Source organism: Salminus brasiliensis, chromosome 8, assembly GCF_030463535.1.
Source record: "Salminus brasiliensis chromosome 8, fSalBra1.hap2, whole genome shotgun sequence".
NCBI classification, from domain to species: Eukaryota; Metazoa; Chordata; class Actinopteri; order Characiformes; family Bryconidae; genus Salminus; species Salminus brasiliensis.
The window spans coordinates 4,845,618-4,860,186 of NC_132885.1; the positions used below are offsets into that span (position 1 = coordinate 4,845,618).

Genomic DNA, 14,569 nt, shown 5'->3' on the forward strand with positions numbered 1-14,569 from the left:
AAATGCTCTCTCAGTCGATCACACTGCTTTTTTCAGTTCTATTGATTTAGTTATATTATTATTATTATTATTATTATTATTATTACTATTATTATATCTACTAACATTGTGTAAATGATGAAGTCACATGTCCAGATGTTTAAATATATCAGTTTTTGGGGTGTCCTAACCTTTGTGCATGACTACTGCTCCACAGCCCTGTGCTGCAGGGGTTAATTACCCCTATATCTACTGGATGACATTGGACCATGCTCCAAGGGCTGAATGCCACCAAATCCGCACAGCAATTTTCCTAAATCTAGTGTAAGGCCTTTATGAGCAGGCTGCTACTGCAGCTAAGGAAAAGCAAACCGGTATTATTACCTGCAAACATTTTGACACACACACACATTTGATTGCATTGGTAAGGTCAGGATGTTAAGATATAGATGATATGATAGAATATGGTCATTCTGATTATTGATTAGTCACCACACTAATTAATATTTCCCAGCATATCTAACACGACCTCTCCTTTTCTCTGCCTTTACAGCAAGCCAACGGTAACTGGGGTAAGACTGTTTTTGAATACAGGACACAGAAAACAGCGAGGTTACCCATTGTGGATATTGCCCCCGTGGACATCGGTGGTCCTAATCAGGAGTTTGGCATCGACATTGGGCCTGTTTGCTTCTTGTAAAGCAGAGAGCAGAGATGCATTGAAGAGAATCCTGAGACTCTTGAACTGCTGACAAGCTCAGCCTTGTACATAAAGTACAGCGGACTGTTCCGGCCCCGTAGCAGGATATTTATTGTGCCTTTCCAGTAACTTCAAGACATCACAGCAGATGATTCCGGCCTGGATTAGTGTGATCCCTAACTGAAATACAGAAACCCTGAGTATTGGATAATGAAAGATACGTGGATAGATTAGTGAATTATGGTCTATCGTTGACTGCTATCCTAAATTGTGATGTCTATTCCATCAGTTTGATAAAAAAAAGGCTACTGTAACAACTCTAGAACCATTTAGAAATTGTATGAATTTACGTATTTTTCTATTGTGCTACAATCCTTTTATTTTATTTGTAATTTTTATCCAAAGAAAAACACATGGTGCTACAGAGGAAACTTGTGTTTGGTGAAATGGCTTGTGGCGTGAGTATTTTCTGTGGAAAACAGCTCTTGATATCTCTGTTACATTTGCCATTTGTATGATGTTTGAATGCAATTGACCATTAAAACTGAATACGTTGATTCATTAGCGCAAGCTACCTCGTCTCTCTGAACTGGGACAAGCCGACGGTATGTGTATGTATCGCTGCTGTCCAAAGAAAAATGTATCTCTATTGTTGTCCGTTTTTAGTTTTTAGCCGTAGCTGCTTCTGTACACTGTGTAAATAATTCCGGATGAATGAACCAATAGAATGCTCTAAATTACTTGGAATGGACTCTTATTTTACATTGACTTCCAATCAAAGTTAAGCCCATTTTTTCTTTCTCCTGTCAGCATTTTAGAGATACATGTTTTTCATTGGACAGCGACGCTATATATATATATAAATAAATATATATATATTATAATGTCACAGCACTTCTCCCAGGCAAAGGTACAGAGCAGGGTAAGACAATACTAATAAAATCTCACTGATAACGACACAAACTCTGTGTCTCATTAAAAAGGTGCATCATTTCATTTGTTATTCCATTATTTTTATTTTAAACACTTACAGGACATTTAGTGCATGGTAGTCACGATAATATGGTAATGCTGTCATGTTTATTTTTCTTTTCTTTTTCTCTGGTTAGTTATGTGCTTTGTTTCAGTCAAAGGTGGTTACTTTGCAGATCTACAGCCAAAAAAAAAAATCATAAATTTATAAAGCATACTACTATAATAAAAACACAGTCATACAGCTAGAGTAACCTATGATAACTCAAATGATTAAGTAGCTATACTTTCTAAAGCATGTTGTTACTCATTACCAGCCTTGCACTTTCCTTTTTTACACTAGTATAGAAATGCTTACTGCAAAAACAAACAAAGAAACAAACCAACAAACTGGCTGGAGAGATATTTTCATGTATTTTCTGCTTTGCAAATTAAAGCGTATACTCTAAAGTGTTTCCCATTTTCTTGTCAACCAAGAATATTTTTCATGATGCTTTTTAAAGCTATGTCGACTATCCACATTTCTTTCTTCTCTCTTTTGCATGATATATTTAGCAGAAATAAAGTAATGAATGTACATTAATATGACTGAAGCGTTTGGTACATATTTAAAACCACTGTTTATCATCTTGTTTCTATAATTTACTTACAGTAGACTGATACTGACCGTCTACTAAAACTGCTGATAAACTGTTTGATGCACATCAGACTTTTTAAAAAAACATTGGGAAGGAACAGTGATGTTCTACTATATAATTCCTTTTTTTTTTTTTTTTTTACAGTTTTCTGAGACTCAACAGTGTCCCGGTATTGTGCTTTGTAAACTCTGAAATTATGATCAAATGTAATTTTGTGAATATTATTTCTTCATTTTATTTAATATATGACTTGTACACCCCAAAAGAACAACTGGAGGAACAATAAACCCAAAGACAGCTTCAGAGAGAAAGAAATATAATAAATACAAATGAAAAACACAAAAATGGACGGTTGCATTTCCTACCATCGCTTGGAAACTCCAGGATGATCAAGCCGCACCTCCGCTGAAAGCTCTGTGCTGACCTGTCTTCGGGAAGGCTGATTTACGGTCTGCACAATGAAAAGTTCATGGGGGACTGCAGTTTGACATCACCACGCATGAGAAATGTTCCAGGAGCCAAAAGAAGCCAGAAGAATATTCGAAAATTACTTCACAAACATGAAAGACAGGATGATGCAAAACATAGACAATTAAAATCTTGTCTCATCAGCATGCAGAAGAATTCACACAATAAAAAAAGTATAAACTCAGGAAAAACTGTTCAACTGTATCAGTCCTTTTTTATCCTGTCATAAACTGCTCAAAGGAAGCAAGATGTGCTTTTTTCTTTTTCACTAAGAAAACAAAAAATCCAAAAGCTACAAAATAGTAGAACAATAACTAACAAAAATATAATAATAATGTATTTATTTATAATAATAAATATATATACATACACAGCATGTCCACAACTGGGGTACCATATAACACTTTAACTCATTGCCTAATGCATATTTTTTTGCATTAAAATGTATTAGATTAATTTAACCAATCAAAAAGATTTCCACCCATCTCAGGAAAAATATGAAAAATTCTTTTTAGTATAGAATTATCAAATACACAAACCATGACTAACTAGCATTCATGTGATGTGAAGGCTCACTAAAAACATGTTATATTAAAATAAATGTTATATAAATATATGCATTCAGACAATACTACAATATTACTGATAATAAAGACAAAAGCATGAATTGTTTAATAATTCAGTAAATTTCAGACTTGTTTAACATGAGACCTGTGGAATATTCCAAATAGGGGTGAATGTGTACCAGGGTTGAGTGAGTGTTGTATAATTTCCATTATCCATAAGGATTGACTTGTTTAAAACACAAGATGTTCAATTATAAATTAAGCAGGTTTCCATGTATCATAATTTATTGGTTATTAGAAATGATAATGAACACAAACCTCAGATTGTAATGATTATATTGCAAGGTAAACTGGAATTACTCTAATTTCTATTCTATTTAATTACTAATTTGTAGTATTGAAAATATGCAGAGCCTGTTGTGAGAGACACTACCTGTGTTTACAATGTATTTCTACATTTATTTTACACACATATTTATAAAAGCAATACCAATCTGACACAAATGACAGTATCAGTGGAATTATCCTTAAAATATTATACAATTAAATTATTTCTAGATGTTGTATGTGACTCATTGTAAATAACTTTGCTTATAGTCTTACAACAATGTATTTCTAGATACTGTACTAGAAATACATTTTTAAGACAATGCAACATTGTGTGCATTTGCACATCTGTGTCGACAATGGGTGCATCCTAAAAGGGGTGTCCGCAAACATTTGGCCACGGTGTGTTTGATTTACATTCTACATTGTCTAGTCCGGGTCTTTAGAAGTAGAAAGTAGACTTTTTCCGTTGGGGAAAAAGTCAACAGTAATATTTCTGTCGAATTCCAGAAATGAAAAACTGCGATGTGCAGGTTACCATGGTTACTAAGACGAAAAGCAACAACAGACAAAAAGCAGGTCTCATAGTACTGTCTTTAATGACTACAACAGCAAAGGCTAAAATACTGCATACAAAGTAAAAGAACAAGTAAATAACATATGGACAGAGGTTTTCCAAAGTGCTTCCTGGTGCAAGAATATACTAAAATATAGAATACCAAATTAAAATGCAATACAAGTACACATTATTATGCAAATAATCCAGCTATGTCGTTATAAAACCATCAAAAATATTAATGTCCAGTTAAGAAAATATTACAATGAATCCCTCGCAATAATCAAAAGCAAAAACGTGACCTTTCTCGTGACGTATTTTAGTAAAAGAAGAGTGAGAGCGAGATCCCAGTATTATGTTTGTTAATGCAATACTCTGTTTTTTAATATAAAAAGTAAATATGGTACACTGCATGCCATGTTGCAATGGACTTTTGTCTGAAGTGATGACGAAACAAAGAGAGATTAGATGTGTGTGTAAGTGTGTGTGTAAACACGGTGAGCTCAGTACAACAGAATATGGTGGGCTCTGATACTGCTTATGGAATCTTCACCACAGGGTGTACCATTGGTAGGACTATCTACATCCTTCAGTGCCTGCACACGCAAGGGGCCTCAAAACTACACCACTTCATTACAGTTCTTACAAAAATAGTGATCTAGCATTCGGATCTCAATATACCTTTCTTCTGTAAACCAAATTCAAATGCAAATACATAGAAATCTCAAGATGAGAACATTGACATCTTGACTGCAGACCCAAGTTTGGCACTTTAATACAAATGGGCTGACAGTTACGTAACAAAAACATCTTCTTGGCATCAGCAGCGACCATCTAGAGGATCCAGGGAGAAGACAGTGCCCTCTACTGTTAGTCCCATTTTGAACCCCTCCTGAAACACAGACAAATATGAAATGAGCAACAATTTCACTCTTAGACTCTCAGTAAAGCATCTGAACTCACTTTGGTGATGAGTATTTTCTTAAAAAACAAAACAAAAAATAAACTTAAAAAAGAAAACTACCAAAATGAATAAATAAATAAATAATAACAATAAAAAAGAAATGCATATAATAGTTTAATAATTAAAAACATAAAAATAATAATATAACAATCACAAACAAAATACGAACAAAAAATACTTTTCTAGAGTTTATTTTCGACCCCATTCATCATACATTACTGTGCAAAAGTCAGAGCACCCCTCATTTATTTCATATTTGGATTAAAATCCATAGTATTAAGTACAAGGCTTTATGTATATATATATATATATATATATATACACACTTTTTTTTTTATCTCGATTTACATTTAACTATTATTAAACATCAGTTAGAAGTCCCACCGTTCCCTTTATTACAGCTTCCATTCATTTGAGGAGGCTCACAACCAGTTTGTTACTCCTCTGTTTTTTGAAGGTCTTTCCACACCTCCAAACAGTCAAATCAGTCAAATCAAGTTAAGAGCGTTTTTCCAAGTCCTCCCAAATACATTCAATAATGTTGAGGCCTGAACTCTTTCACTGCTCTCAGAACAGCAGCAGCTTCAGCAGTTTCAGACCCACATCGTTGAGTCGTCCGCTCACAGTGGATGATTGGACAACAACACCTGACGAAGTGTTTAGATCTGAGATTTAGATCTCTAGCCAGAGATCTGAGCTTCTCCTCTTTCTCAAAGATAAAAAGCTTTAACTGCTGGTTTCTGATTGGGTAGTGTCTACTAGGTTAGTGGTTCCATTTTCTTTGTAAATAACTCCAGTTCTGCCAACCCCTGTTTTTTCAGCCTCAGAAACATCTGATGTCCACAGTCTCTGAAAAATTAAGAACTTGGAAGTTTTGGCAGGGAATGAAATAAATGACAGGTGCTCGGAGTTCAGTATTTTACACAAATCTTTCAAAAGTTATATATTTTCCCACGATAGATGCCAAAATGGTCTTAAGGTGGTGAGAAACATTAAAACTGACACCAGAAGCTGACAGATACACCCCTAAAAACACAGATGCTTCAAATGGTTCTTTGAGAGATGCCACTTTTGACTCCATAAAGAACCATGTTTGTGCTTCAAGAACCTTCAAAGGGGGTCCTCCATGGCATCTATCAAAGGACCATTTGTAGAACCTTTATTTTACTAATGATCTAATGAACGATCGTGGACAAATTATTGACCAAACGTTTGAGACACATGCAAAAACAGCTCAATAAAGGGTAAGCACATGACGTCACAGGTGGCGGCTGTGCCCACTGAGTGGCAGCGTTAGCGTTCAGTGTGAATGCTGCGAACATAAAAACGACTGACTGTACAAACAGATCCAGCAGGAATTCAGAGCTCTCCTTCGACAGACTGCTGAAAGCTAAAGAGAAGAGAAGCTAATGGTTTTGCTGCAGTTCACAAAAACGACTGGAATCCAGGCACTGAAATGTGTGGGAGGTCACTGTAGCTGCAAATTCAGCGACATGCTCAGTTCAAGTAAGAGGGAAAGCAAGCAAACTTGGATGAGCCAGTCTACTGAAATGAGCCTCGACTCTGTGCTCTCAGATATGAGGCTTTATCCTCTAAACTGGTGTGATTTGAGCCTCAGTTAGCTGGACGTTCCTGGCTACACCTTCCGGTCTGTGGACTGTTGCTTTTTTGGTCATTTGGGTGGATTCCTGTTGAGTCCAGCTGTCTTTAACTTCAGCAGATCATCGCTTGTTCCTGTCCCGGTTTGACCCTTTCCCTTTGTGCTGCAGAATGCTAAAGGGGAAGCATTGCAGTGGGAATGTGACGTCAGTGCTTACCCTCTACACTGAATGAATCTACAGGTGAGAATGAAGGAATACCAACCATCTCTGACGCTGTCAGTGGCAGGAGGAAAGAGACAGGAAACAGAGTTGATTAGTAGGAAGGAGTTAGTTAAAGTTATTTAGGGTAATATTTCCTTTATTAAACAAACCACGCAGGATATTACAGTCGCTAAACGCTGAGGTCATCAGCGTACACAGCCTAGTACTTGTTTCCTAAAAGCTAGGACAGTGTTTCTCAACCCTGGTCCTGGAGGCACCCTGCCCTGCACATGTTAGTGGACTCCCTGCAGTAACGCACCCCCTGCATTACTGAAAGGGCTTGTTAAGGAGCAGATTAGTGGAATCAGGTGTGTTGGGAGCAGGAAAACACCAGGGGGCACACAAGCTTCTGCCCACAGAACTCAGTCTTTCATTCCTATTTGAAAAACTGGACGAAAAAAACATTTGTTACATGGAAAGCGTACAGCGAATCTAACAGCTGCACACAGCCACCGTATTCCCTATCAGAGTGAGCATTCTGGAGTTAGACTGGTGTCAATATCTCAAAAACTTTATAAGAAATGATAAAAGAATAAAAGGATGAAAAAATAAAAGGATGAAAGGATGAAATCATAAAATAATAAAAGGATAAAACAGTAAAAGGATGAAAGGATAAAAGAATAAAAGGATGAAAGGATGAAATAATACAATGATAAAAGGATGAAATGATGAAAGGATAAAATAATAAAAGGATAAAAGGATAAAGGGATATTATACCTTCAGACAAAGAAATTGGAAAAGTGCTTTTCCTGAAGGAAACAAAACTGCTGTGTAGTTGTTAACACTGCTGCTACCTGGTCAACAGGGTTTTGCTATGGTGTTGCTAATAAGTGGTTGCTAGGTGTTGCTAGCGTATCCCAGGTTGTTGCTACGGTGTTGCCAAGTGCATTGTAGATGGGTGCTCCAGTGTTGCAAAGTAGTTGTTATGGTATTCCAGGTTGTATCTATGGTGTTGTAAGTTACAAGCTATGGTGGCTATGGTGTTGCTCAGTGGTTGCTAGGGTGTTGCTAGTTGGTTGCTTTTGCATCCCATGTGTTTTCTATGGTTTTGTAAGGATGCTGTTATATTATTCCAGGTGGTTTCTATGGTGTTGCAAACTGGTAGCTATGGTGTTGCTATATAATTCCTAGGGTGTTGCTAAGCAGATGCTATTGTATCCCATGTAGTTACTACAGTGTTGGGTGCTACAGTGTTGCAAAGTGGTTGTTTAGGTATTCCAGGTTGTATCTATAGTGTTGTATGTTACTAGCTATGGTATTGCTAAGTGGTTGCTAGGGTGTTGCTAGTCAGATGCTATTATAACCTAGGTGGCTGCTATAGTGTTCCAAGGATGTTATGGTATACCAGGTGGTTTCTAGGGTGTTGCTAGCCGGTTGCTTTTGCATCCCAGGTGATTTATATAGTGTTGCAAGCTGGTTGCTATGGTGTTGCTACATAATTCCTAGGGTGTTGCTAAGCAGATGCTATTGTATCCCATGTAGTTGTTATGGTGTTGTTAAGTGCAATATAGATGGGTGCTACAGTGTTGCAAAGTGGTTGTTATGGTATTCCAGGTTGTATCTATGGTTTCCTATAGTTTTTTGTAAGTGCCTATGGTCTTGCTAAGTGGTTGCTAGGGTTGGCTAGTCAGATGCTATTGTATTCCAGGTGGTTGCTATGGTATTGCAAGGTGGTCTCAATGGTGTTGCATGCTGGTTGCTATGGTGTTGCTAGGCAGTTGCTAGATGGGCCCTATAGTGTTGCAAGGTGATAGATATTTCAGGTCGCAGCCAACCCGCTCATGTAGGGCTCACAAGGGTGGAATGTGGGCTAGGTGGTTTCCAGGTGGGCATGGGCTCTGAGTGGGACTGTACATGCTTCCCAAATAGGCCCCATCGTTACAGCCCACCTTAATCTCACATGGGTCCCATATAGGCCCCGAATGCAGTATACAACTCAGATAGGGCCCATGTTTAACCCCTACTGGTCCCATCACTGACCCTGGTGGGCATTCATATGTGGGGTCAACGTGGAACCCGAGGACAAACCTACCTACACAGGCCCCACATAGACATGTTTGCTGGGGTGGTTGCTTTATGGGTGCTACAGCGTTGCAAGTTGATTGCTATGATATTTTAGGTGGTGGTCATGGGGTTGCTAGCAAGTGGTTGCTAGGGTCTTGCTATCTCCAAACACAGTCTGCACTTGGGGACCTTGAGCAAAGCGAACTCAGCAAAGCTAAAGTTGTCGGAGTGGTCTGGAACATCTGCTCAGGCAAAGGTCAAAATTATGTTCATGTACCCAGCAGGTCACAGCAGGACACACACAGCTGAGACAACACTGCTGGGGAAACACATTAATTATACGGAGACTGTGGGTCGAGTTCTCATCACAGCAGCTGAGTCCTGTGGGTTCGGACTGCGGCACAGTGCAGCGGGTTCGGCTGTAAGAGCTCCTGCCTGTGATTGATATGAGTGGAAATGCGAGATGGGAGTCAGTGCTGTGACACTTTGCAACAGTGCCTACCGTCTGCTCCACCAGCTGCCCACCTACAGCAGTCCATTTGCTAATAATTCACAGACATGCAGTCACCTGCATCTCGTCCAGTCGGGACTGGATGTCGGGGGGGAAATCAGCTGCCCCGCAAATGAATGGGTCGAAGGGCTCCGCACCAAACAGGTCTTTCCCTGTGGGACACACCAAGGACATAACAGCGTTAAGGAGTAAAAGCGGATGTGTAAACAGCATTATGCACTTCAAATATGCAAATATGCATACACAATATGGACAAAAGTATTGGGACACCTTTTATGGATCTTTGCCAACATGCCATTATAAACCCATACGACTTCATCAGGGTGTTGCCAGTTGGTTGCTTTTGCATCCCAGGCGTTTTCTATGGTTTTGCAAGGACATTGTTATAGTATTCCAAGTGGTTTCTATGGTGTTGCAAGATGGTTGCTATGGTGTTGCTACATAATTCCTAGAGTGTTGCTAAGCAGATGCTATTGTATACCATGTAGTTGCTAGTGTTGCCAAGTGCATTGATGGATGGGTGCTACAGTGTTGCAAAGTGGTTGTTTTGGTATTCTATTGTATCTATAGTGTTGTAAGTTACTAGCTATGCTATTGCTAAGTGGTTGCTAGGGTGTTGCTAGTCAGATGCTATTGTAACCCAGGTGGCTATTACAGTGTTACAAGGATATTATGGTATTCCAGGTGGTTTCTATGGCGTTGCAAGCTGGTTGCATTGGTGTTGCTACATAATTCCTAGGGTGTTGCTAAGCAGATGCTATTGTATCCCATGTAGTTGCTACGATGTTGCCAAGTGCAATATAGGTTGTATCTATGGTTTTGTAAGTTTTTTGTAAGTGGCTATGGTCATGCTAAGTGGTCTGACAGACACTCAGTGGACACTGAGCTGCTCTCTGTGAGCTGTTCCTCCTAAACTCTTCCACTGTTCAATAATAACACCAATCACAGCTGGTGGAGGAAGATCTAGGAGGGAGGAAATTTCACCAGCTGACTTGTTGTTGTTGGTGCAGCGGTGTCTCCTAATACATACAGAACCACGCTGGAGTTCAGTGAGCTCTTCAGAACCTCCCATTCTTTCACTGACGTGTGGAGGAAAGGCAGACTGCAGGGCTAGGGGCTTGATTTTATACACCTGTGGCAAAGGGGCTAAATCAAACCCCTGAATTCACTGAGTATGAGGGGGTGTCCCAATACTTTTGTCCATATAGTGTATTCATGCAGACAGAAAAGATGAAAAGTCTACTGATGACTAGGTTTCTTTTGATTAGAGCAGGGATGACCACAACAAACTGGGTCACCAGTGATCTTTGACCAGGACCTCGAGTTTGATAATCATATCTCCACTCTGGTCAAAAGCAGCTTTTATTCTCTCTGAAATTCAAAAGATTCAATCATTTTTGTCTCTTAACAACCAGAAAAAGGTCATTCATGCATTCTCACTGAATCTCATTAGAATTACTCATAACCCATTTGCCTTAGTCACTCCTCATTAGAACGACTACAGTTGGTCCAAAATGCAGCATCTCAAATTCTCATGGGCACAATCAAGCATGGCATCAACTCTAACATCCCTCAAATGGCTCCTTGGTCAATTGTTAAGGCACTATAGGGGCTGGTACCCAGTTACACACAGTGTAAGACCTATTTTTTTAAACTTCCCATGGCTTGGAGAGCCCTGATAGTGTCCAATCAGTTCCTTCTAAGGGTCCTGCATTCAGGCTAATGGGTGATCAGGCTCTCTCTCAGTGACGGCCTGAAGGCTCTGGCCTTCTATTCAAGATCAGATGTGCACCTACCTTACGGTCTTTGAGGCTTAAAATGTACCGATTTTATTTGGCTTCTGAAACCAGCTTACTTTTCTACTAATGGTGTTAATCTTTCCTGAAAATCTCTGATAATTAATTTTTTGCAATGTCAGTTTTTTGGTTTTTGTAAATGCACTACAGAAGCAGATCATACTGACTATAATAGGACGACCAACTAGACACAGAGGGGTAACTCTGGATATTTATTTGATTGCTCAAAGCAGTATCATGTGAGAAGTGGTATGTTTTGCTATTGGGCTCCCCCTACAGCTGGGAAGTGCAATTCGCTTTTACTCCACTGCTGTAAATACAAATCATAATTTTCTATGCAGTCTTAATTAAACACCCCTGCTCTAGACTATCTGAGATGCCAAGAAACTTTAAACCAAACAGGACAAAAAATAAATCAGATAATCAGATGTTCTGACCGATCCAGTTTCGGGATAAACAGTAGAAACCTATTGAGAAATATCTGCTGAGAGTTTCAGCATTGACTCAAAGAGAAGACATAGGAGGACATGAAGTGGGCTCACTATATGGACAGGTCCCTGAGGCAAGACACATCAGTGCTATAACTGCTTATTAATGATTTTTAAGGGGTTTATTAAACTAAATAATAGCCATTACTTATGGATCAATTACCCATTTCAATTATCCAACTTTATAAGGGTGGTCCTATTTTACAGTGGTGCCTTAGATGACTCTTAAATGGTTGAGCAAGCATCACACCAAGTGCTCTCTCTGCACTCTTGGAAATTAAAGGTGCCACAAAGAGTTCTTTGAGTGATGCCATAGAAGCCACTTTTGGTAAAGAACCCTTAAATTGTCAAAGAACCTTGACATTGATTTCTTTTAATGTTCTTCTTTAAAGGTTCTTCACTCTCAAAAAATGGCATCACTTAAAGAACCCTTTGTAATGATTAATTTCCTTTTTAACATTAGGATTCATTTAGGGAGCCTTATACAGACGATAAACCACGATGACCGCAAACCTGACATCTGGGTCAAATGGCTTTTTTTGCTTTTGTACTAACAGAAAATATGCTTATAACTTTTTTTTTTTAATCTGTGAAGTGACTTCAAACACGAATGAAAAAGTAATAGAATGTAATTGGAACTACATTATTGATGTAACTCAAAGCATGTGGAGATTAGTGGCAGCAGTTTTAATCAGTCAGGAATAACAGAGCACATTTTAAAAAATAATAACCTCCACACCCTTATCATGAATACTGATAAAGGACTAAATGTCTGTCTACGCAATGACTTTGAGTCTTGCCCTCACTGTAATGGTTACAGGACACTTCTAACAAACATGATTAAAGCAGCAAGATAGGGAGGAGGAGAGACCGTCTTTACCAAAGCAATAAGGAGTTAGGAAACCAATTACACTGTATTTCATCACACGTGGCAGTCTCAGTGTAATCGCATATAAAACCTGCACTATAAGCCATGCAATGACTCAATTGTAGGAGTTTGCTGTTTAAATGTACAAATGCAGGAATGTGTGCATCTGAAAAGCTGCCTGAAGGAACGTGGGAAAGCAACTCACTGATGTCTGCAGGTCTGGCTGGAGGTGGAGGGGGTGAAGTATCACTGGCTGGAAGAGGCACCAGAGGGGCCACCGGAGAGAATGGAACCATGTCGAAAACATCTGTGGGGACCTTGGAGTTGCCACCCCCCTGCAGACAGAAAACATCAGGGATGCCTTAAAGCTGCAGTTTACATTTGATTGTTCTATAAAATCTAAAAATAGATGTTTTACAAGAGGGGGGAAGGTGAAAAAATAAAATATATAATTCCAAGTAATTCTGAAGGATTTCTATTGGTCCATTCATCATTAATTACAATGAATAGAACAACTGACAGGTTCAGAGGTTCACAGACTGACAGATTCACATTGGAAAAAACAAAGTGTCAAGAAGTGAAAAGTGGTTTGTACTCGCTCTGAAAATGTGTAGAAATGTGTTGGTTGCTTGTATGAAATTATTATTAAATGTATTAAAAAAATTTTCAAATTCTTTAGCAACAAATATTATACAAATATAGTGTATTCACATTCAGCTTTTATCTTTTAAACAAAAAATAAGAAAGTAGCCACTTGACTCCTTTTATATGGTTCAAACATTTCTGTTCTGCACCGAAGTGGTGGAACCAACTTCCCCTGGGTGTCTGAAGGGCAGGCTCCAATGCTCACTGTCTTCAAACCCAGACTGAAGACCCTCCTCTTGCAGGAGTACTCAGGCAGAGTGTAGAGTGTGTGGAGTATTAGGGTCTCCAGACTGACTTCTGTGTTTAGTAGAGTCTAAGCTTAGATGGGATCTTCTGGATTCTAGTCTATACAAACTTGCCAAGGATATTTTCTGAGTGAACAGTGAAGCACTTTTGCAAGTTGCTCTGGAGAAGAGCGACGGTTAAACGACAACAATTTCATATTTGTCCGTATGGTTGCTGTCACTCAAAAAGATGTATCTAATTTTTTTTGACATTTTTCACTTTTCTCCATAATGTGAATCTGGCAGATGTTATTTACACTGTGCCAAAAGTCCATTCAGTGATTGGCACAGGGATATACTTAATAATAAACAAACAGTGGTTGTTTGTAAACAGTTACCCAATTAGCCAACATGCTCATGTAGGGCTCACATGGGTGGATTGTGGTCTAGGTGGGTTCCAGGTGGGTTCCAGGTAGGCATGGGCTCTGAGTGGGTTTGTACATGCGTTTTTACTGGGACCCAGTAGGGCTTCCCAAATGTTCCCCTGATCGTTACAGCCCACCTTAATCTCATATGGGTCCCATCTAGGCCCCGGATGCAATTTGCAACCAAGATGTTTGGTTCTATGTTTAACCCCTACTGGTCCCATCGCTGACCCTGGTGTGCATCCATATGTGGGGCCAATTTAAAACCAGAGGACAAACCATTCTGTTTCCTAATTGGGCTACCCATACAGGCCCCACATGGACATGATGAATGGACTAATAGAAATGCTCCAAAATAAAATCTTATTACAATGACTTTTATTGAAAGTTAAGAAGATGCTATTTCAGAGATACCAGGTTACATCTATTCATTTTAGGTGGCACCAATACTAGAGTATATAAACCTGGGCTAGCATGGAAAGTTATTCCCACAGCCATAAGCCTTGTTATGTTTGGTGATTTGGTGAAATGTAGAGCATTTTCACACCTATAATTGGTTTGCTCTGGTCTGAATCA

At 38.9% G+C, this 14,569-nt stretch overlaps 2 protein-coding genes across 10 annotated transcripts in view; one reads left to right on the plus strand and one right to left on the minus strand.

Annotated features, from left to right (window-relative positions):
- Positions 1-2,101, plus strand: part of col5a2a (collagen, type V, alpha 2a) — a 57,739-nt gene extending 55,638 nt beyond the window's left edge. The window contains exon 53 of the mRNA XM_072685442.1: positions 533-2,101. Coding sequence (XP_072541543.1) covers positions 533-679 — 147 coding nt within the window. The 3' untranslated portion in view covers positions 680-2,101. The remainder of the gene's footprint in view (positions 1-532) is intronic.
- Positions 2,102-4,230: 2,129 nt separating this feature from the next.
- Positions 4,231-14,569, minus strand: part of gulp1a (GULP PTB domain containing engulfment adaptor 1a) — a 149,005-nt gene continuing 138,666 nt past the window's right edge. For all 9 annotated transcript variants that reach the window (XM_072685416.1, XM_072685413.1, XM_072685415.1 and 6 more), the window contains 3 exons: positions 12,905-13,034; positions 9,605-9,699; positions 4,231-5,098 (listed from right to left, as the gene is read on the minus strand). In XM_072685416.1, coding sequence (XP_072541517.1) covers positions 5,027-5,098; positions 9,605-9,699; positions 12,905-13,034 — 297 coding nt within the window. In that variant the 3' untranslated portion in view covers positions 4,231-5,026. The remainder of the gene's footprint in view (positions 5,099-9,604; positions 9,700-12,904; positions 13,035-14,569) is intronic.